Raw genomic sequence first — 23,934 nt, 5'->3', positions numbered from 1 at the left:
TTCATTTGAGACGTGAACAAAAATGTTACTTTGAACCCCCTGAAAATTCTGTCACGAGCCGCCACTGATGGCGCCACACAGAGGCAATGCAAATCCATGGTGTTCCTCACATAGGCGTAGGCCTACTAATCACGGGCGTCGGTATTCCCGTGGTGTTCCTCACGTAATGGGTACTAATAGCAGGCAACGCAAACCCACGGTGCCGCTCATATAGTGGTACTAATTACAGGCAACGCCCAGACCCGTGGTGATTCTCGCATAGTGGTACAAATCACAAGCAACGTAAGCCCGTGGTGTTCCGCATATAGTGGTACTAATCACAGGTACTGTAAAGCCACAGTGAACCCACTCTCTGCTGTTGTTAATCACAAACCTATTGAGTACATAACATAGTGGTACTACTCGCAAGTAAAGGCGACCAAGGGTGTTCCCCGCGTGATGGTACAAATAACAAGTAGTTTCATGGTTCTAACTAAATCATCCCTTAGTCGCCTCTTACGACAGGCAGGGGATACCGTGGGTATATTTTTCGTCTGCGTCCCACCACTCACAGGGGGGGGGGGAGAGAGAGAGAAAATAAAAAGGATACGTCACTTCGAAAAATTAAGTAACGGACGAAGAAAGGCAAGGGCCACGAAGGGCGTGAAAATGAAAGACTCCCTAGGCCTAGAATGCTCTAATACCATCGGGGTCGGAAAAGAACAGGAGTTGACCAAGAGAGGTCGGACAGGATAGATGACAGTAAGGAGCCTGGTACTAGTGGAAGCAATGCCATGACTCAGCTAAGAGCCGCGTGGTCGCCACGCTCCCACGTTGAGAGACCCTGGGCCCTTTTCTAGTCGCCTCTTACGACAGGCAGGGGATACCGTGGGTGGGTGTATTCTTCATGCGCGTCCCCCACCTACAGGGGGTGAATATCTAAAGTGATACGCAGACTCCATAAATGGTACCACTTCAGAAGACGTAGAACTCAACAGCTGAGGTCAAATTATATGATATTTTTTTAACGTAGTCATATTTAACAGTGATCTCTGATTGTATTTGACCACAACAGAATAAACCCCTGGAATCAACGAAGTTCTTACATATGCTCAAAATGATGATCTAATGGTTCCTTATGGGTTACGATGCGTATTGAAGCCACCACCGCAAGAACTCATCGACATTATCCTTAACAGACCTCTATACACAAAAATTGGCTTTTTATCCAATGTACAGGAGAGTCAAGTAAACTAGTTCTTACTATAGATACTGTATGTAGTTTACATGATCGGGAAGAGAGCTGGCACCGCAAATTACTGCTAATCCACAAAGTCTATTTACGCCTCGTTATAATACGCGGGGAGATAATCACGTAACGCCTCTTTACAGACAAATCGCCAGAATTCTGAATTTTGCAACAGTTGTGCATCATGTTAGCCCCATTACATTTACAATAATACACCGAATATCCATATTCCTACACCGAAAAAATGTAAGCGTAAGCGTGTGTTCCACATTTCAATTAACGCTTGAAGTAACGTACTGTCAACTTGATCAGGTGTTCTGAAGAACGTACGTTCTCAGTAAATATACACTGTTGTTATTATTATTATTATTATTATTATTATTATTAGAAGTAGTAGTAGAACCGGGCAAGTTGGCCATGCGGTTAGCGGCGCGTAGCTGTGAGCTTGCATCCGGGAGATAGTGGGTTCGAACCCCACTGTCGGCAGCCCTGAAGATGGTTTTCCGTGGTTTCCCATTTTCACAGCAGGCAAATGCTGGGGCTGTACCTTAATTAAGGCCACGGCCGCTTCTTTCCCACTTCTAAGCCTTTCCTATCCCATCGTCGCCATAAGACGTATCTGTGTCGGTGCGACGTAAAGCCAATTGCAAAAATGTAGTAGTAGTAGTAGTAGTAGTAGTAGTGGTAGTAGTAGTAGTAGTAATCGAATAGACACAGCTACCGTGTGCAGGCATTTTTATTTTACGCCATTCAGATTGTCTACATGTTAATTTGGATGATCTCTTTTATCCTACCACATGGCAGAGAACCGAGATCTTGTACTGGACCACCAATTGCTGAGTGTTTAATTATTTCGGTTAAACATAGAATATGTCACCAGAAAGTTTTTTACATGCCGAAGTCGTACACATGGGATGTCGAATGGACACCTTACTATTCCTCAAAAGTCTGACTAGCATTGCCGGGTTTCAAATCAAGATTCTGGATCCAGAATTCTACACTCTGCCACTGATTCATAGAGGGTGACAGACTTCCGAGTATCAATAATTTGATAAATGGTAGAAACGAATTAGCAATCATTCCTACATTTAAATACGCCTTAGTTATTCAAGCAGTACTTTAATTTTAGTAGCATCAATTCTTTATTTCCTCAGACAAACTAATTCCTCTAATTTGCAAAAGATCACAACTGTGAGGAAACAAGCACACGCAGTGCCGTCGCTAAATTCAAGCGTCTGGCTACACGTGACTGTTAATGTGTATTCGTTTAGTTGTACAAACTGCAGTACGAATAATGACATTCGCACCCCCACTACATTAATAATTAAAACTTGATATAGATAATTATTCTAGTAGACAGTCTCCTAACAAGAGCTTCTGATGTTTCAGACATTGAGTGCGAGGCAACTGAAGGAAGAACTCTCCAAGGATCAACTTAGCCGCAAACTTGACTCAAACTATGAGAGACTAAATCATCGGCTCGGGTACATGGAGGCGCGCCTTGATATGGGCATCACCAAACTACAGGTATACCAACACATTCTTTAGGTAAAAGCTGTTCTATATATACGTGCCATGAAGCAGAGGCAAACTGTATATAAGAAATATTTTATTAATGCCTAGTGGCATGAGTTTGATTGCTATTCGAAGTGAACATACTCGAAAAACAATTCAGAATAGAGCAGGTCAACTTACAATAGAATGTCCGGCTTGCGAGATTTACAGCACATCTATGATGCAATAATATACACGGAGCACTGCTAGAATGACAGAAATGGAAAATAGGCGATTCTGGATGAAAACTATATCACTTCCGCTTTGTTTAGCACAGATTTCAGCCTCATTTACCGAGCAGTAAAAGACCACATTTAATCGATACGTAACCATCGTACTTTAACCTCATGTATATTTTTAACACTCAGTATGGTGTAAAGCCTTATGTCCAGAATATAACTCTTTGTTACAAATGTCCAAAGTACGGACACGTAAAGGAACAGTGTCGTAGCAAGCCACGCTGTGGCAAAAGTCACATACCTTTTTCCAGATCCATCTAGTCGTATTATTGGTCTGGTCCTCATCGTACAGATGACCGATCTTGTCCAGAATATGAACGGCAGCGTACGATGAAATATATGGCACACTTTAACATCACTATCGTGCAAGCACTAGAAATGGAATCCAGGTTTGCTAATAGTGTGAAGCAGAATAATACTCTGACAGCAAGAACATTATACGACATGGAATTCCTATCCTTTCCTCCCTTGCACTTGAACTAATTCCCACCAATATAACCTACCCTCATTAGTATTTATAAGATGTCCTCTTGTTTTACATCGTCCTCCCTCCCAAAAGACCAGAGTTCCAGTCCACAACCAGTGGAAGACATACTACAGCTAGTCGGTGCGACGTAAAGCAGATTGAAAAACAAGAGACAACCATTTTGGTCGTTATTTCACTACCTCCAGAACGCCTTGGCACGCGTCAGTAATAATGTTATTAGTTTTACGTCCCACCAACTACGTTAACGGATTTCAAGACGCCGTGGTACCGGAATTTTGTCTCACATGTGCCAGAAAATCTATCGACACGATGCTGACATATTTGAGCACCTTCAAATACCACCGCACAGAGCCGGGGCTGAACCCGCCAACTTGAATTCAGAAGGCCAGCGAACGTTCTATCGACTGAACCACTCAGCCCGGTGGCACATGTCAGTCAGAGCCTTTGTAAAGCCAGAAATATCAGAAAGGAAAAACATAGAATAGGCTATCGATCATAACACAACAATAATTTTATTACGCTAAACGTATACGACTGACATCAAATAAAAAATCTCTCTTGTACAATGAGTGTGCTGGCTCTTGGGCGCATCGTGGCCTTTGGCTCAGAGGACCCTGGATTCGATTCCCGGCCAGGTTGAGGATTTCAGCCGCGTCTGGTTAATTCCTGTGGCTTGGATACTGGGGGGTTGCCTCAATACATACCTATTCATATACTCACAACCACCGCCGTCTCAATCCTATATACTGCCTGCTCTATGCTATGCGGTTAACGTGCTTCTCAGCGTGAGCTCTTAGTGTCACGAACCTCCGCTAGAGGCGCCAGCTAACGCACCGAACTTATCTCCGTACCCACGTTATTGTGTTCCAGTGCGTTTGCATCAAGCATTTATGTGTGTGTCCCTGGTTGTAAAATGATTAATTGTTGTGTTCTTCTCTGTATATGAAAGCAGGAAATCCAAATTCTTCAGGTTCGAGGATTCCTGTTATCCACCCAAGTAAAGAACTTTGGTAAAATTGGCTTAACGCTATATCAAGGCAAGGATAAACCAAGGGTAATCAATGGATTCCATCCGATTATTCCCGTGTTTGAAGCCTCAATTTTAGAAATGGAGGTAAAAAATAAAACTAAAATAAAAATATATTGAAGCCAGAGAGCGTGCCTAGTCGGTCTTCGAATTATCCCCATTACCTTCAAACCAGAAAAATAGCTCCACGAAAGACCAGACAGCGACAAGATATTTCTTCGGAAGAAATCTGTGATGAAACATGCTCTTCAACCGCAGGAAATAGTATCAATCGAAGTCAATATTCTAACGAGTAAGAATGACAGCAGAGGTCAGAAAATCAGACATTAGAGGCTACGATCAAGAATTCTGAGACTGCGATAACAGCTGATGACTAATCATAATAAAGTTAAAAGACTACAGAGACAATTCGAAGACAGCCCAGAAATTGATCGTTTGAAAAAAGTAAAGGAAGCAGCCAAATATAATGGAAAAACGACCATTTTTAAAAATCAAATCCAAAATTTTCGCAAGCCAAAATCCGGGCAGTCAGAACAAATCACGCGCTACTACGTGGCGTGGGGAATGGTATCCCAAACGGTTATGAATATGGCAGAACTCCTGGTCTTGTGTCAGCTCCGTCACGAAGTACTCTGGACAGGTAGCGTAAATGGAAAATGTTGATTGTATTTGTCGGGATATCCCAAGGAAAGACTTAGAGCAGAATGTAAAACTCTCAGACCAACTGACAGGAGTGTAACTGATCGCTGATTAAATGGCTAATTAGGTACGGCTCCTCTAGAACCGAACCAGTGACAAGTTTGCTTGTGTGGTCAATGTTGAAAGTGTATGCGGCACAGATATTGTAAAATCTCACGCTCTCGCGAATAAACTGTTGTATTTTCTTGTAATCCGACTTTCAGAGAAGTTATCTAGTCCTGCTGCCTACTTCCTCGTTAAAGGCTTAGAAGTCTCCGATCTATCCCTTGTAGTTCAGAAATGATTACTGTAATGCCTTTCGGAAAAACAATCTAGATTTTGTGCATTTCTATTCACCAGCAGATAAAATACTTACAATGGTTGAATTATGATTTCATCAAGTACGTTAAAATAATTCGGTTGGAATCAAAACGTGAAAAACTGAAGTGTCTCACTAATGAGACGGCAGATGCTGTCGCGCTAACTGTGAAATCTATAGTGGAATGTGTCTCTTATCTGTTACAAAATCGGTTATTTTATGTTATCGCTAGATGATTTTCTGGAGACGCAATAGATCTATTTAGTTCAGTGAGATTGGGTGGTGGATTTAATGACATGACGAACGCACGCACTGCATTATGTGCTATAAAATGTATCCTGAAAACTGGTCATAAACAAAGGGTCAGCGAAATAGTGATAGAATTTTTTTTGCGCCCACTGCTGGTAAATAACAGTAAGAAAAGTACGGAAAAGGTGCTCCGTTATTCGTGTCGAGAAAATTCTGAAATTGGCATGTACCATGCAGCATGGAATGATCCTAATATAATATCTACTGTATTATTTTACATTTCTATATCTTAAGCCAAGCTCAAATGTCGAATGTTAGTTTCTGTATGTGCATTATCCTCTCAATTAGTAACATGTTAAATATTATTTTTCATTTTATATTGATGTTACTGACCAACTCTCATCTAACCAACACGTTCTCTGGGTGCGGTAAGTGCTGCCATCTGCAATGTCGCTGTAAACGCAATTTTCGTGGCACAGAGCAGGCAGTATATAGAGATTGAGACGGCGGTGCTCACAACACAATGCACTACCAATCACTATAAAAACACGCAATAGGGTCGGCGTCAGGAAAAGCATCGGTTGTTAAGCAAGGCCAAATCCACATGTGCTGCCATAAAGTTTGCCCCCGCTACCGTACCAGGATATGGAAAAAGCTAAGGAAAATTATCTTCACAATGTGGGAATAATGGGCGAACGCATTTCGTCTTAAATAAAGACATATTTTAGATCACGTAACTTAAACATAAATATGGGAGAGTTATTACATTAGGATATTTCTATCGTATTAATTATCCATGTTCAAATTTCAGACAAGTGTTGAAGCAGGTTCGAGCCGGGTCGAGAGACTAGAGATGGCTCTTGGAGGACGACACGGTGATGTTGGAGCCGACATGTCGGACGTGAAGAACAGTCTAGACGAACTGAAGAGAGGTTTCCAAGGATGTCACAACACTACGATGGTATGTGGAGGTAAACGTCATATTTACGTCTACTCTAGTACCAGCATTTCTCTCATGTTCTACTTCTCACTGGTCCATAAGACCGTACTGTATCTCTATACTTAGCTTAATAACAGCGGACAATATCTAACTGCCAGAATTCTGTATCGAAATTATGAACATGGCTAATAATTCAAAAGAAAGTAATCTCGTAGTAGTAGTAGTAGTAGTAGTAGTAGTAGTAGTAGTAGTGGTGGTGGTGGTGGTGGTGCTGGGGGTAGAAACTGAGTGGTCACCGGGTTACGAATCAGGGATGAAAATAAGGACTATAAAATACGGAAGGATCGGTCTCAAAATTTAAAATACGAAGGCTGATTGAAAAGTTTCAAGACAAATGTAGTATGATACGGCAACACTGTAGCCTATTTATTTTGATGAACGCGGGACTTCGATATGCATGTTCCTGAAGTTGGAGAGTCGTGATCTTCAGTACGTGACTTAAACACAATAAGATAACCAATGCATGTTGTCATAGTGGACAAGGTGTCTGTAAAAATGGCAGAAATGTGTCACTGCATTCTGCGTTAAGACTGGGAAGAGTAGGAGTGAAACATTTGCAATGCTACAGAAAGCATATGGTCGGAAAACACTTAACCATACTACAGTATTTAATTTGTAGAGGCACTTCAAGGACGGCAACACGCAACTGATTGAGAACGCGCGATCCAGTAGGCCATCCACTGCAGTCATGGATGTCAGCATTGCCAATGCGATGAGCGCGTGGAAAGTGACCGAAGAGTAATATTAGATGAAGTTTCCGCTTCACTGAGCATTTCCATTCAACGCGCTCAAAACAAAATGAGATACATACTGCAAAGGCATCGTGTTTGCTCCAGGTGGATACACAGGCAGTTAATAGACGAACAGAAGTAACGTCGATTTCGATAATAAATAATGTTATTTGCTTTACGTCCCACTAACTACTTTTACGGTTTTCGGAGACACCGAGGTGCCGTAATTTAGTCCCGCGGGAGTTCTTTTACGTGCCAGGAAATCTACCGACACGAGGCAGGCGTATTTGAACACCTTCAAATTCCACGGACTGAGCCAGGGTCGAACTTGCCAAGTTGGGGTCAGAAAGCCAACGCCTCAACCGACTGAGCCACTTAACCCGGCCACGAACACTATTGCAAAGTCTGAGACAATGTCGTCTTTCATAACCTCGATTGTGACATGCGACGAATCATGGATTCGTTATTATGATCCATTAACAAAACAACAGTTGAATGTGTGGAATTATGCGGATTCCCCTCCACCCAAAAAGTTTCGAACGGCTCCTCTGGCGGTGAAGTCATTCTTCAGCTGGTTTTTTGATGCGCAGGGGATAAATCTACAGCACTAGGTTCCCAAGGTAATGGCTATGAACGAAAGCTATTAAACAAACGTCCTGAGGAACCATTTGCATGAAGCCATGAAAAAGAAAAGACCAAATTGCTCAAGAAACAGTGGTTTTCGCCTCAGGATGAAACCCGCCAGCCACGTTGCTGTTGTGGTAATGCAGGCACTGACAGACATTGGTGAGTTAGCGTTAGAACACCCTCCGTACAGCGCGGACTTGGCGCTATGTGATTTCTAGGCATTCCCAAACCTGAAAAAGAAAAGTACGCGGCAAGTAATTCCCTTCAGATGATGCAATGCGACAAGCCATATCTGCAGTGTTAAAACAGATGTCACAAAATCGACTATTTTATGTGCTTCAAATGTAAATAACACATTAAAAATGTATTGCATGCGAAGGACGGTACTTTGAATAAGAACGAAATGTACTGTACAGCCTGCAGTCTTCTCATTCCGAATATTGGAAAAAAAAGTCTTGAAACTTTTCAATCAGCCTACGTATACAGAATGTAACAATAAAGTACGGCCAATATTCGACACACGAAGAAGAAAATATGTTATATGGACATGGGTCCGGAAAAATTTTATTTCCATGTTAGAACTCATTTTCTACAAATCTAGATAGTACATTAATCATGGGAAACACACATGGGCAGGACATACCAGCATAGCACATGAAATGTTCAAAATGCCCTCCGTTAGCATTGATACATGCACCAACCCGCCGATGCACTTAATCCCTGATGCGCTGATGCAACGCTAGAGTACTGCGTATGGTTTCTTGTTTACCTCTGGTTAAGATGTAGTTCTTAGGTTCAACCGCCAGTGTTTTGTATTCCATTTGACCAAAGGTAATGTTGACATGCGACTCACGTCATTGCTCGTGTTGACAGGCGACTCATTTCATTGCCTTAGTAGCATTAACTCCTTAGTGTTCATTACGGACTTGGCAAGCATGTAACTGTTTACCAGTGTTCATCATGGACTTGGTTTCCGCTGCAGTGCAATGGAAATGCACAAATACGTAACTGGCAAATGCTCATTTCATGTATGGATTAGCACACGGTAATGGCCATGCCACTTAACATACTGGGAGAGATTGCCAGAACGAAGGTGCCCCGGCGGGAAGAACTGATCGTCGTCTTTGCGAGCACGCGACGTTTAAGCCTGCTGCTCGCGATTGGGGGAGGCCTAGAAGGATGAGAACACCACAAGTGGAGGAGTCAATTCTCCATGCAGTTGACGACAACCATAGTGTCAGCGTAAAAACTAATGTTGATCACATGACACCCTAGCGAGTGTTACATAAGATCCTACTGTATTCATATCAATAACAGCGTGTGCAGGCACTATCAGCAGCTGATTTGGCTACACAGGTACATTTCTGCGAATGGCTTATTCAAAAATGTGTCTGTCCTGAAATGAGACGAAACATGTTTTCCATGCACAATGGAGCTCCTCCTCAATCCAGTGTTCATGTCCATAGGTTTTCAAATAAAAAATTCCCTGAGAGATGGATAAGTAGAGGCGTACCAATTCCCTGGCCTCCTTTTTCTCCAGACCTAAATCCATTAAACTTATCTGAGGAAGCATTCAAAAGCTCTTGAGTATCGAACCACCGGGCGAGTTGGCTGTGTGGTTAGGGGCGCGCAGCTAGGAGCTTGCATCCGGGGAATAGTGGTTTCGAACCCCACTGTCGGCAGACCTGAAGGTGGTTTTCCGTGGTTTGCCATTTTCACACCAGGCAAATGCTTGGCCTGTATCTTAATTAAGGCCACGACTGCTTCCTTCCCACTTCTAAGTCTTTCCTATCCATCGCCGCCATAAGACCTATCTGTGTCGGTGTGACGTAAAACAAGTTGTAAAATAAAGAGAATCGAACCCCGGTATAAGATACAGACAGTCTTCCTGCCCGTACTGTGGAAGGCTGCGCAACTATACGCAATACGATACATCTGCGCAGCAGGGATTCAATGCAACGGCGGACTGATGCATGTATCAATGCTAACGGAGGACATTTTGAACATTTCATGTAAGAAAGTGTTTCCTATTATATGCTAACAGACGCGCAGGATGCCTCGCAGACGTATGCGAGAACCGTACCCTCAACAATGAGTTTGAAAGAGGGCGCATTATTGGCATGAGAAAACGTGATGCATCCATCCGGGAAATTGTTGCTCGTGTGGGACGAAGTGTGTCGGCAGCGCAACGGGTGTGTACAGAATGGTTCACAGAAGGCCGTAGAACACGACCGAGATGGGTCTGGTCGCACCACCCAGACCACCCCCCGAGAAGATCGATACCTCATCCAAATGGCATTGCAGGAGATATCTGCGACCTTCTTGGCTCTGGCGCAACAGTGGAACAGTGTAACACATTGTACACTATCAGGAGTGACAGTCCGACGCCGTTTATTACAGTCTGGGTTACACGGCGCGACGTTCACTTCTCCACCTATCTTTGACTAATGTGCATAAACATGCTACACTGCAATGGTGTATACAATGACGTCACTTGGGACAGGAATGGCAGCAGATAGTGTTTCTGGACGAATCCAGGGTCTGTTTGTTTGAAAATGATGGCCGCATTTTGTTTCGCCGCAGACACAGAGTGAGGCATCATATTGACTGCATTCGCACAAAACATACACGACAACTCAAGGCCTTACGGTGTGAGGTGCTATTGAGTACAACAACAAATCACAGTTGGTGCGTGTCTGGGGCATTGTGACCAGTTTGACCTACGTGAATGAAATGTCGAATGGCTTTTAGTGCCGGGATATCCTAGGACGAGTTCAGCTCGCCAGGTGCAGGTCTTTCTATTTGACTCCCGTAGGCGACCTGAGGAAGACAACACATACACCCAGCCTCCTGCCATTGGAATTGACCAATTAAGGTTAAAATCCCCGACCCGGCCGGGAATCGAACCCGGGACCCTCTGAACCGAAGGCCAGTATGCTGACCGTTCAGCTAACGAGTCGGACACCTACGTGAATGACATCCTGCGACCCGTAGCCATAGCCTTTCTGCACGACACCCCCAGACGCCATATTTCAGCAGGACAACGCGCGACCACATTTTGCTGCACGAACACGTGCCCTCTAGTCACAGGATACCAGATTGTTGCCCTGGCCCGCCCGATCATCGGGCTTGTCGCCAATCGAAAATGTATGGGATATGGTGAAACGACGGGTGCGGCGCTGTGACACAATGCCAACCACCAAAGATGAACTGTGGAACGAGGTAAAGGGAAACGAGTAGTGTAAACGTTAGTTCCCAATAAATCTTGAATATCTCCGAAACTACTTGAGCTATATTTATGAGATTTTGAATTATTGCTACAATAACTGTAGGGTATACATCAGTTGAATTTTGTGATGATTGAAAAACTATGAGCAATGGCGTAAGGTTAAATTAAAAAAGGGCCTGCTTTGTTTTTGTACCATTTTCTTGTGATCTAGAATACTCAGAACCTTGAGTATTGGAATATGTACTTGCAAATGTGTGATTAATAGCCTGTAGCAGATTTATATTGGGACTGATGGTTAATTTTTAAACAACAATCTAATCGAGCAAACTTTTTGAGCATTTTGTAACGGCATTTTTTGGTTATACTTCATAACTTATCTCAATAACTACTAATGGTTTCAAAGTGATTCTCCTACAGGCAATGTACTGGTACATGCACAGTATTTGGTAGAAATTTCAAGATTTACAGTTTTTAGTTCCCGAGAAAAAGGTACATAACCAATCAACAATTTTGTTTTGAGAAAAATGAGGTTGAAGTTTGAATACGAGCACAATCACAATGTAAACATCAGGTTAACATAAACATTAGAAAGGCGGTAAAACGACTGACAATCGTTAATGCGTGTTCAGGCTAGCCAATGTGATGAACAGAAGTATCTTCCAAGATAACAAACTTTCCCGATTTCAGTCACATGATGTAGAACAAGAAATATCCCCGGAAAACAAAAGGAAGTCGTGTCGTTACACGTAACTGACGAATGCATGGTTACATTAAAATATCAATAATGACCTCAAATATGGTTTCTATACCCATCTGTTATATAGTATTGTAATCGGGGAAGAACGGAGAATTTGTTGAACCTAAAACAAAAAAATGCTATTTTTGTTCATTCCACACTACCCGGTTCCCTTAATGCAGCTTGTGTGGCAACAGGACACACGCTGAACCTAGGTGACTGAAATGCTAATCGTTTCTGCAGAACATACCAATGTACATGTCCTGTGATTATGAACTTCCTATCTCTAGTCTTTCAAGGTGTTCTGTTTTTTATGAACATGAGTGTGGTTAATATAAGTGCAGTACGTTGGCAGGAAGAGCTGTATTTTTGGTCAGGCGACTGCAGAATTAGATTATCAACATAAAATCAAACAGGGGAAATGCAGGAGATGGTTTAATGATGAATAACAGTATAGGGCAGTGGGTAAGCTGCCATGACCAGCATACTGTTGACATCAAATCAATGCCCACACAATAATACACGCCTAGTCTGCAAGCCTACTACTTTACCGTATGATGAAGAGATAGAAACATACAATATGTAAGAGGAGTTGAGAATCTAATAGTAATAGTAGACTCTAATACAGTGGTAGGCTACGGAAGAGAAGATAATATAGTATGAGAATATGGACTAGGACGAAGGAATGATAAAATAAGTTGGCTGGTAGAATTCTGCACCGATCATAATTTAGTCCTTGCTAAGACTTCATTCAAACACCACAAACGAAGGTTGTGCACGAGGACAACACCTACAGACACTGGAAGGTATCAAACAGACTTCATTATGATGAGGCAGAGATTCAGAAAACAGGTGTTACATTGCAAGACCTTCCCAGGAGCAGATGTGGACACACACCATAACTTGGTGTCATGAAATGCCATCTGAAGTTGAAGAAATTGAAGAAAGGAAGGCATGCAAGATGATGGGATATAGACAATTAGAGGAAAAGGGAGTGAATTTTGTTTCAAGGAACATGTTGCAAAGGGACTAAATTAAAATTTTGAAAGAACCACTATAGATGAAGAGCGGATAGCCCTGAAGGATGAGGCCAGTACGACTGCTGAAGAAAAGTTAGGAAAAGGGACAAGATCAACTAAGGATCGATGGATCAAGGATCAGGAGTTACTAGACCTGATTGGCGGCGAAAGTACAAGAATGCAAAAATGAGGAGGAAAAATTAGAAACCAGGCGATTAATTACTGAAGTAGACAAAGTGCAGGGCAGCCAAGAAAGAATGTCTGAAAGAGAAGTGCAAGGATGTTGAAGGTTGCTGTGTACAGGAAAATCAAGGAAACCTTTGGAGTAAGGGAAACTTGGTGTATGTATATTAAGAGCTCAGATGGAAAACCACTCTAGTGAAAGACGACAAGGCAGAAAGATGGAAGGAACATTTTCAACAATTGTATCAAAGGAAAGAAGTCGATGATACGGTTCAGGAACAAGAAACAGTTTATGCTAATGAAATGGGAGACCCAATCTTGAAGTCCGATTTGGACATAGCTTTGGCAGACCTAAATAAGAACAAAATAGGCGGAATTGATTACATACTCTCAGAATTTCAGAATGACTGACTGCCTAAGAAGACTCCGGCATGGCGAGGTTAATCCATTCAGTCTGCAAAACGTATGATACACGAGAAGTGCTATTCGACTTTGGACAGAATGCTGTTATACCTAATCCCAAGAAAGCAGGTGCTGACAAGTATGAAAACTACCAAACCATTAGTTTAGTATCTCACGCTTACTAAATCTTAACACGCATTATTTGCACAAGAATCGAAAGAAAAGTTGAAGCTGAGAGATATGATCAGTTTGGCTTCAGAAGAAATGTAGAAATGTCTGAAGCAATCCTGACTTACCGGCTGATTCTTGAGGATCAAATTAACGATAAGCCCACATATACGGCGTTCGTTTATTTAGAAAAGTATTCGATAATGCTGATTGGATCAAGCTCTTTGAGATTCTGAATGTGATCGGATTATGTACAAAAATCAGTCTGCAGTAATAAGAATCCAGGACTATGAAAAGGCAGCAGCAATCCAGAATGCAGTGAGGCAAGACAGGAGTGTGTCCTCTCTTTTTTTCAATGTTTAAATGGAACTGAACAGGCGATAAGGAATTCAAAGAATAATTTGGTAAAGGAACCACAATCCAAGGACAGGAAATCAAAACTCTGAGATTTGCCGATGATATCGTTATTTTATCTGAGTCTGCAAAAGATGTGAAAAAATGCTGAATGGTATGAACACAGTCTATGAGATGAAAGTAAATAAATCCAAAACAAAAGCAAAAGAAAACTGATGGAGTGCACTCGAACGAAGGCTGGTGGTGCAGAAAATTTTAGATTAAGAAATTTAGTCTTAAAGGAGCTAGATCAATGCTGTTACTAGGGTAGTAGAGTGACTAATTATGGCAGAAGTAAAGACATAAAATGCAAACTAGCACAAGCAAGGAAGGCCTTTCTTAAGAAAATAAATGTCCTCACTTCAAACACGGCATAGAAATGGGAAGGATGTTTTTGAAGACTTTCGTTTGGAGCGTGGCATTGTATGAAGGTGAAACATGGACGATAACTAGCTCAGAAAGAAAGAGAATGGAAGCGTTTGAAATGTGGTGTTAAAAAAGAATGCTGAAGGTGAGATGGGTAGATCGAATCACGAATGAAGAGATACTAAATCGAACAGGTGAGAGGAGAACGATTTGGCGAAATTTGACGAGGAGGAGAGATACAATGATAGGACACATCTTGAAACAAACAGGACTTATTTAGTTGTTTTCTTTAGGAAAGTGCACGCGGTAAGAACTGTAGGGATAGACGAACAGGATTAGAATAGATGTAGGATGTTGTACAAATTACGTAGAAAAGAAAATGTTAACAAAAGATAGGGTGGCACGAACAGTTGCATCAAACTAGTCTATGGACTGGAGACTCAAACAGCATCATATTTGTCCAAACCATATTACAAACTATATTCACAAAAGGGATATGATATTAAATATTTACAAAATTCTTAGTCACGCAAGTTAGTTTTCTATTAATGCGATCAAATAATCTCCATCCATCCACAGCGCCCACGAGTCCTACCTCGAATATTTTCACTGTATCCTCGCGTCAATAAAACCTATTAAACTGCCTTATTAGATACTGTATTCCAAACATTTAAATTGTGAAATTTGCATGTATTGCTTTGTATGCATTTGTTTTAACATTTTAATAACAGTTTTAGAAAATTAAAACAATTCTGAAATGCACTTAAGTGTACTTACGACGACGTTATTTTAAAGATTTGTACATGAGATATCAGTCTGGTCCATTTCTGATGCTGGTGATTTAGTTAGAAGCATGTTTAAAAAACGCACATAGTGTAAACATTATGGAAAATAGAGCAGATGGGGGTGTTATATCTGGGTTTTATTGCAATATTATCATATAACGTACAAGATCAAAATGGTATCGCACGTTGTCTAGACAGCAGTAGCGTCTGGTGAGAGCGCCATCAAGCAATACTACGACCGACTGAGCTCTTCATTGGTGCAAATCCATGGGGAGCTAAACCGGACGCTGGTGCAGAACGACGGAACCCTTCCTGTGAGACGAGATGACGACGGTCATCTGCTGACATCAATGGAACGACACGTCAACAATTTCGGAACAAAGGTAAGTTATTTGTTTAAGAGTCCACATAGTATTATATTTTCCGTTGCTAAGAATTTACTTTCACAAACAATAATTTTCTTTTCAATATTCTGCTATGAGCAGGTATTCACAGAAACGGGCTAACCATGAAATCTTGAAAACTAACTTATCTAGTGAAGAGGACACAAACTATCTTCTACTACCTTATGTACCCGTGCTTCCCTACGGAACTCTGCATTTTATACACAATCCTAAGTGAAGTAGTGTGCACGTTGCGAGTAAGATTTTATAAAATCGCATAGCTCTTACGGTTACCCCAGAAACACGACGAGGAGATCGCCACCGTACGTCTGGGTTTTTTTTTTTTTTTTTTTACAATTTGCTTTATGTCGCACTGACACAGATAGGTCTTACGGTGACGATGGGATAGGAACGGGTCGTGGCCTTAATTAAGGTACAATCCCCCAGCATTTTCTTGGTGTGGAAATGGAGAAACCACGGAAAACCATCTTCAGGGCTACCAACAGTGGAGTTCGAGCCCACTATCTCCCGAATTAAGCTCACAGCTGTGTGACACTAACCGCACGGCCAAATTGCTCGGTACATCGTTTCTCATGTGAATACCGGGTTAGGCGCTCTTACCAGCCACAATCGACTCGGATAATTTTCATTATTATGGAAAGCCCCGTTGCCTACTGCCAGTCACAATCTAGTAGGGCAGTTTTCATTATAATGGCAGACACGCACTCTCCACTTGCCTTTTTGTATCCTCAGAAAGACTGTATCTGTGGTTTTCCTGAAGTATTACAGTATCTGACAATGGACAGAAAGCCATCATGTACTTGCTTACGGCAAAAAGTAAATAAAAGGCAATAGCGTGAGTGGGCACCATAAATCACACACGAATATATATAACTACTCTCGAATTAAATGGTGCAGCTTTCGCTATTTTGTGGCTTATTTTATTGGTTCAAAGTAATAAAATCACACTCCAACCCTCGAAGTATACGTCAAAACACATAAAAGCATTCTTATATTGGATATTATTAGAGTTACAAAGAAAATCCATATGAAGCTTTTTCTGGCGAATCAAAATTTAAGGACACCTGCTCTGTTCCAGAGTTTTAATAGGATTAATAGTTCAGGCAGCTTATGAACTTTTAAGGGTCGCAGGCGTACGTTTTCCTCTGACTTGCTTCACATTTTCTTTCACTACGTGGGCCGTTGAAGAGATAGTGTAATAGTAAACAACATATTTTTCTGGAATACTGTTAGAATTACTAAGGAAATGCTTACAGACTTTTTGCCAGGAAATAATTTTAAGTACCTTCGCTGACTCTATTATTTAAGAAAAACTGTTTAGGCGACGTATTCACTTTTATGGGTTCCAGGCGTACATTTTCCTATGACTTGCTTCATATTTTATTTCCCTGAAGAACCGTCGTAAGATACACTATAATAGTATTTAGTCTAGCCTATATGTTAACTAAAGGTTCCAGTCGTATGCTCACCAAATTTGAGCACAGACCATCACGGAACGTTTACGGGAAAGAAACCGAGACAAAGAGACCAAGAATTAAACACAGCAAAATATGTTTTTCGAGATACGAAGGAAATTCAAACAAACTTGTTTTTCTGGGAAATCGACAATCATCTATATTTAGTGCGCTCCTTTGTTCAACAGGACTAACCGTTTATGCAGCGTATTCAGTATTAAAGGCCCTAAGCGTACGTTTTCCTCTGAGTTGCTCAACATTTTGATGATGATGATGATGATGCTTGTTGTTTAAAGGGGCCTAACATCGAGGTCATCGGCCCCTAATGGTACGAAATGAAATAACAAAAAATTCAAATTCATCCATTGACCAAAATAAAATAAAAAATGTCATGAAGAATGAATGGATGGACATGAACCCTACAAAAAAAAAAAAAAAAAAAAAAAAACAGTGGATCAGACTCAAAAAGAAGGTAGTTAATTAGAGTATTACTGACCAAGGGACCATTTATGAAGCACAATGATGCTTGATGTCTGAAGGGGTGCTAAATTCACGTCTAAGGCCCCACAGAATTGTACATGTCGCGAGTAAAGTAGAACCATGGTATTTGTCATTTTGGGGTACTGATCAAAAGTAGCGAAGACTCACGGTGGTCCACATAAGATGGCACTACTCATAAGTATTGCAATTCGTACAGGGAACGCAATGGCGCCACTCATAGCCAACGCAAACCGGTAAGGTTCCTCACCTAGGTGTACTAGTCACGGGCGCCGGTATTACCGTGGTGTTCCTCACATAGTGGGTACCAATCACAGGCAACGCTGACCCACGATGCCGCTCATATAGCGGTACAACTCACAGGCTACGCCCAGACCCGCGGTGTTGCTCACATGGCTATAACGCACGGGTACTGGAATCCACCAGGCCAGGCTTTTTACTGCAACTAATCACAAACCTATTTCGTACCAATTTAGTGATACTACTCGCAAGTACATGCAACCCATGGTGTTCCCCGCATGATGGTACGAATCAAGAGTAGTTTCATGGTTCTAATTCAATCAACCCTTGGTCGCCCCTTGTAGTCGCATCTTACGACAGGCAGGGGACACCGCGGGTGTATTGTACATGTGCGTCCCCCACCCGCAGGGGGTAGTGTGTTTGGTCCGCGAGAGGTATTTTATTTCCCTCAAGTCCGCCGGCAAGCCGGTTAGGACCCCCCTATCCGCCACCTGGGACGCGCCACGTGGGAGTATCACCTCTCCCCCTGCTACGCCTGCGTAGCAGGTTCGTAGCTTAACATTTTCTTTCGTTACATAGCCCACTTAAGAGGTAGCGTAACAGCGTTGCCTACGAGATAAGTAAAGGCCTCTGCATGCGCCGTCTTTTCAAGTACGAATTTGGCAGAGCAGCAGTAGTTAAAAAACGCCACCAGATATCAGGCTAGCCCTCCATTCCTCAGCACGATTCCAATTGGCGTTTACGAGAATAATTCGCGCGTAGAAGCACATTACAAAGATAAAACATTGCGTTTTGACCAGAAAAGTGACATTTCTATGACGTTTAATAAAGAAAAATAAATGTATCACACAGTAATTCAGGAAGAGCTCATACGAGTCAAATCATATAGTTGCGACTGGAAAGTAGGGCCAGACTGGCAAGGTGACCTGGGAGGTGTCAGTGCTCTTTTTTCTTCATGTCTGAATCTGATCATGATGATGCTTGTTGTTTAAAGGGGCGTAAAATCTAGGTCATCGGCCTCTAATGGTACGAAATGAGACGAAATGAAATGACAAATTAAAAGCCCAAAAACATCCACTGACCACAATTCAAAACATGAGGACGAAGAATGAATGGACATCCGTCCATCCATCCATCCATCCATCCATCCATTCCATGGATATGAATTTAAAACGATCAGTGGAACCGACCCACAGTGCCTCACATGCACAGAAGCTGGCGTAGAACAAGAGTATTACTGACCAAGGGACGGCTTCTATTGCACAATACTGAATCGATGATACTTGTAGTCGAAAGGGGTCGAAAAACCAAGTCAGCGGCACCTCACAATGGTACCTATCGCTAGGAAAGTAGAACCATGGTATTGGACATGTTGCGGTACTAATCAAGAGTAGCGTAGACTCGCGGTATTCCACACATTATGGTACTACTCACAGGTAATGAAATTCGCACATGCATTACAGACCTACGCTGTTTCGCACATTGCGGCGCCATTTACAGGCAACGCAAACCTATGGAGTTCATCACAGAAGGGGTACTAACCACAGGGACTCGTACTATCCCGTGGTGTTCCTCATACAGTAGGTACTAATCATAGGCAAACCAGAACCACGGGTTCCCTCATCCCATGGTGTCGCCCATATAGTGCTACTAATCACAGGTACTATAAAAGCCGTTGCGCTCTCGTTTCCAACTAACTTAATCACAAACCTATTTGGCACCCAACATAGTGGTACTACGCGCAAGTACAAGTGACCCATGGTGTTCCCCGCGTGGTGGTACTAATCACAAGTAGTTTCATGGTTCTAATTTGATCATCCCTTGGTCGCGCCTTTTAGTAGCCTCTTACGACAGGCAGGGGATACCGTGGGTGAATTCTTCGTCTGCGTCCCCAACCCACAGGGGGTTATGTCTGAATCTACCTTTCTATTCTCGCCTTCTTAAATGTCTTTCATCTTACTGTCCAGCCAACCTCTCTGCCTCGGGTAGTAAACCCTGTGGGTAGAGCAGTAGAATATCGGCCACGGTAGGCCCTGCCTGTCCTTAAGAGGCGACTAAAAGCGGGCCCAGGGGATCTAAACTTGAGAGCGTGGGTGATCTTAGCTGAGTCCTGGTATTGCTTCCACTCACTTGTGCCACCTCCTCACTTTCATCTATCCTATCCGACCTCCGTGGTCAACTCTCGTTCTTTTTTTACCTCGGCGGTATTAGAGTGTTCGAGGCCAAGGGCGTCTTTCATTTTCACGCCCTTTGTGCCCCTTGTCCTTCTTTGACCGATGCCTTCATTTTTCGAAGTGTCGAATCTGTTCCATTTTCTCTCTGATTAGGGGAAATGGTCACCTAGTTGTACTTCCTCTTAAGACAATCACCACCACCACCACCACCACTCTCTTCGCTCTACTTGTACGTCGTTTGAAACATTTGTATTTGCCTGCGAGAATGCACTTCCATGGCTTCATTTCTTGGGCAGTTCACGCGTTTTATTATGCCTACTCTTGTCATGCAAATACGATGGATACCCTCAAAGAAGCGTTGGAACTGAATTTGGAAGAAAGCGTCTGGTTTTAGCAGAAATGCTAAAGCACGTGCTTTCAAAATATTCACTACATAGCTCAGATTTCGAGGAAGGTTGTCACATGCTATTTTTCTCGTCACACCAACATGATATAATTTTGAATTTTCTCGTAATTCTGTATTGGCTGGGAACTCGTGGAAAGAAATTCCGCTACCTTTGTGAAGTTTACTTTTGCAGAATGGTACACAGCAATAAACAATTGTTTAGCACGCGCAATAAACATCCTGTGAATAGAATGTTTACGATAAATACTCTTCATTCTTCTTTTTCTACCGCGGGTGCGAACTGTGTCGCACATGTGGATCTGGCCCTGTTTTACGGCCGGATTTCCTTCCTGTCGCCAACCCTATATGGAGGGATGTAATAACTATTGCGTGTTTTCTGTGGTGGTTTGTAGTGTAGTACGTTGTATGAATGTGAGGAGGAAAGTGTGGGGAAAAACACAAACACCCAGTTCTCGAACCAGAAGAATTAATCATACGCGATTAAAATCCCCAACCCGCCCGGTAATCGAACCCGGGACTCTGAACCGAAGGCCTCAACGCTGACCGTTCAATGAGTCTGACATTTACAATAAATACTCTCTCGGCGGTAAATTCAGAACCTCGTATACCTATTTATAACTATGCAGCAACAATTATCTTAAACTTACGTTTAAATAAAAACTCTATACTCGCTACAAGCTGAATACACAAATCAACGCCTTCTATAATTACCTTTAAGTTCTACCAGACCTAAAAACTCACTAACTTAACTTTTTGCTTCACAATTTCCATATACGTCAGTGTTAAACAGTGGAGGAGTAACACGAAGTCTAGCGGCGAGTCTGGAACTAGAATGTATTTCACGCTCTGTAAGCTGTCATGCGGAGGCTTTATTATGATCACGTAGGCAGCGGTATAATAGTAAGTAGCCTCCGTGATAACCAAATGTATCAGCTATAATCTTACCAAATTTGAGCTCCACCAGTTAAGGAGGTTTTCCGCCTAAAAACATAGATAGGCGAACATCCAAATTTATTGTTGCTGTTCTTTATTCCTCAGCCATGTTTTCGCAGGAATCCTTTAATATTCTGGGATAATACATAGCCTATGTTGCTGGAATTATACTATCTTTCAAATAGTGAAAGAAATTTCAAAATCGGTCCAGTAGTTTCTGAGATTACCCATTACACACAAACACACTCACAGTCTCTCTTTATATATTAAAGTATAGGTCTATGTCTTTATTACAGTACCCGTGCTGAGGTCAGATAACGTGTCTTGATGTGAAATTCTTCCATGCGCATATTAATACTTTTGGAATGTCTACTTTTAGGATTTGTATTACCTCTTAACTATTTGTCAAGTGTATTTTTATAGATTTCTTTATTATGATGTTGATTGATAATTTACGAACAATTCTGTAGTTTTAGAGTTGTTATTGTGCGTTTAATTAAAAGTTATAGATTATTTTGTTTCTCGTGTAGCCTTGTCCTTATTGCAGCCCATATTATCTGCGAAGTAGTAACTTCCTTCAAATAAATAATAAAAATAAGTGATAACTTATACATATGATTTCAACTGTCATTGAGACTGACACTAATCAGCCTAGCGACCCCGAAAACTGTACATTCAACACTAAACTCGACCATTATGGGCATTTTATCTCCCTCATCCCATGCCGATGGAGAATGAACTTGGACAGCATCCATAGTGTCACAATTCATCTTAGTGACCCCCGAAAATTATGGATTCGACACTAATACTAGTCGTTTTCGATTATTTTTATGTCACCCCCTTCCAACCCCCCAACTGTAGGGGTTGTCTTAGCCCCACAGTATATTTCTCCAAATACTAAGCCATGTGTGTAAGAAGTTTGGTTGAGAACTATACTGAAAAACACACACATTCTCCTACCAAGTGCCGATGGAGAATTAAAACAGCATCCGGAGTGTCACTATTTATGTCAGCGACTTCAAAAAGTATGGATTCGACACTAATATTGGTCGTTTCCGATGATTTTCACATGTCACTACCTTCCCAATCCTCAACCGTAGGGGTGCTAGGAGTGTCTTCCCATCACATTATTTTTCTCCAGATAGCAAGTCATATGTGAACCAAGTTTTGTTGAAATCTATGCTTGAACATTCACACATACCTACAAACCTACATACATCCAAAATCTCAGTTATTTTCAACATTTTCTTTCTCGCCTCTTCTCACCCCATGCCGATAGTGGTTGCATTTGGAATTAAACGTCAACCGGAGTGTCACTATTCATCTCACGGTCCCCACTATATATGGACTCATCACTAATGTAGGTCGTTTTCGATTAATTTTACACGTCACTCCCACTCCCACTCCACCCATAGGGGCGTTAGGTGAGTCTTACTACCACAGTATTTCTCTCGCAAGTAAAGGCGACCCATGGTGTTCCCCGCATGATTGTACTAATCACAAGTAGTTTCATGGTTCTGATGCAATCATCCCTTGGTCGCCCCTTTTAGTCTCCTCTTACGACAGGCAGGGGATACCGTGGGTGTGTTCTTCGTCCCACAGGGGGTCACATGAGAAAAGACGTATGGCGATTTCCCCGTCGCGTTCTGGGGTAACGTTAAGAGCTATGCAACTGAATACAATCTTACCCACAGCGTGTACACTACTTAACCTAGAATTCTGTATACAATGTACACGGGCACATCAGCTAGTTCTATAATAAAGAGTACACACTCGTTGGGACCCAAAAGCGTAGAGTAAAATATATGGAAGTACGCGATAGATAATATCAGGGCTTACTCGGTCCGTTTTAACTGCCAATGGCCATTATGGTCAAGATTATAGATGCCAATGGTGTATACAAATGAAAAAACAACTATTTATACGACACTGAAATGGGAATGGCGGAATATACTAAAATAGTTAATCAATACTACAGTAGCAAGTGGATGTGTAGAAACAACTGTGCACAAAGATGAAAAAGCAAACACTTGTCATAATATAAACAATATAGGCATACTAAAAACAGTTTCAATGGCAAATACACACCTCAAAAATGTTACGCAATTTGCAGTTTACCAACCAATGTCTAATTTGTTTCATTCATGGTTAGAAAGTACTTTATTTAAATCATGGCGACCATACCTTCTTCACAGCTAGGGTCATTCCACTTACAACTGGTAAACAAACCCAGTACACTAGAACTGAGGTGACGTCCAACCACGCTTCTCAGTGTGCCTCGGCTTCTATGCACTGTGCACTATAGCATACATTGTCATACGTCATCCATGATCGCATCAAAATAATCACTTTGTTGCAACAGAACATAAGACAAGTTGAAGTTGCCAAAATTGTTCACGTGAATC

The 23,934-nt window shown here is 41.9% G+C and overlaps 2 protein-coding genes across 4 annotated transcripts in view; one reads left to right on the top strand and one right to left on the bottom strand.

Annotated features, from left to right (window-relative positions):
• The window catches only part of LOC136857030 (Golgi-associated PDZ and coiled-coil motif-containing protein), a 524,409-nt gene that overhangs the window by 429,447 nt on the left and 71,028 nt on the right, over nucleotides 1-23,934 (bottom strand). The gene's annotated exons all lie outside the window — the stretch shown is intronic.
• The window catches only part of LOC136857029 (putative leucine-rich repeat-containing protein DDB_G0290503), a 232,993-nt gene that overhangs the window by 169,428 nt on the left and 39,631 nt on the right, over nucleotides 1-23,934 (top strand). Inside the window, exons 3-5 of one of the 3 annotated variants that reach the window (XM_067135376.2) lie at nucleotides 2,618-2,755; nucleotides 6,593-6,742; nucleotides 15,615-15,803. In XM_067135376.2, coding sequence (XP_066991477.2) covers nucleotides 2,618-2,755; nucleotides 6,593-6,742; nucleotides 15,615-15,803 — 477 coding nt within the window. Of the gene's footprint in view, nucleotides 1-2,617; nucleotides 2,756-6,592; nucleotides 6,753-15,614; nucleotides 15,804-23,934 lie in introns of all 3 variants that reach the window. The other 2 variants (XM_067135375.2, XM_067135377.2) reach the window with 2 other exon arrangements.

This window comes from Anabrus simplex, chromosome 1, assembly GCF_040414725.1.
Source record: "Anabrus simplex isolate iqAnaSimp1 chromosome 1, ASM4041472v1, whole genome shotgun sequence".
Classification (NCBI taxonomy): domain Eukaryota; kingdom Metazoa; phylum Arthropoda; class Insecta; order Orthoptera; family Tettigoniidae; genus Anabrus; species Anabrus simplex.
This window is presented reverse-complemented; position numbering and strand designations above follow the sequence as displayed.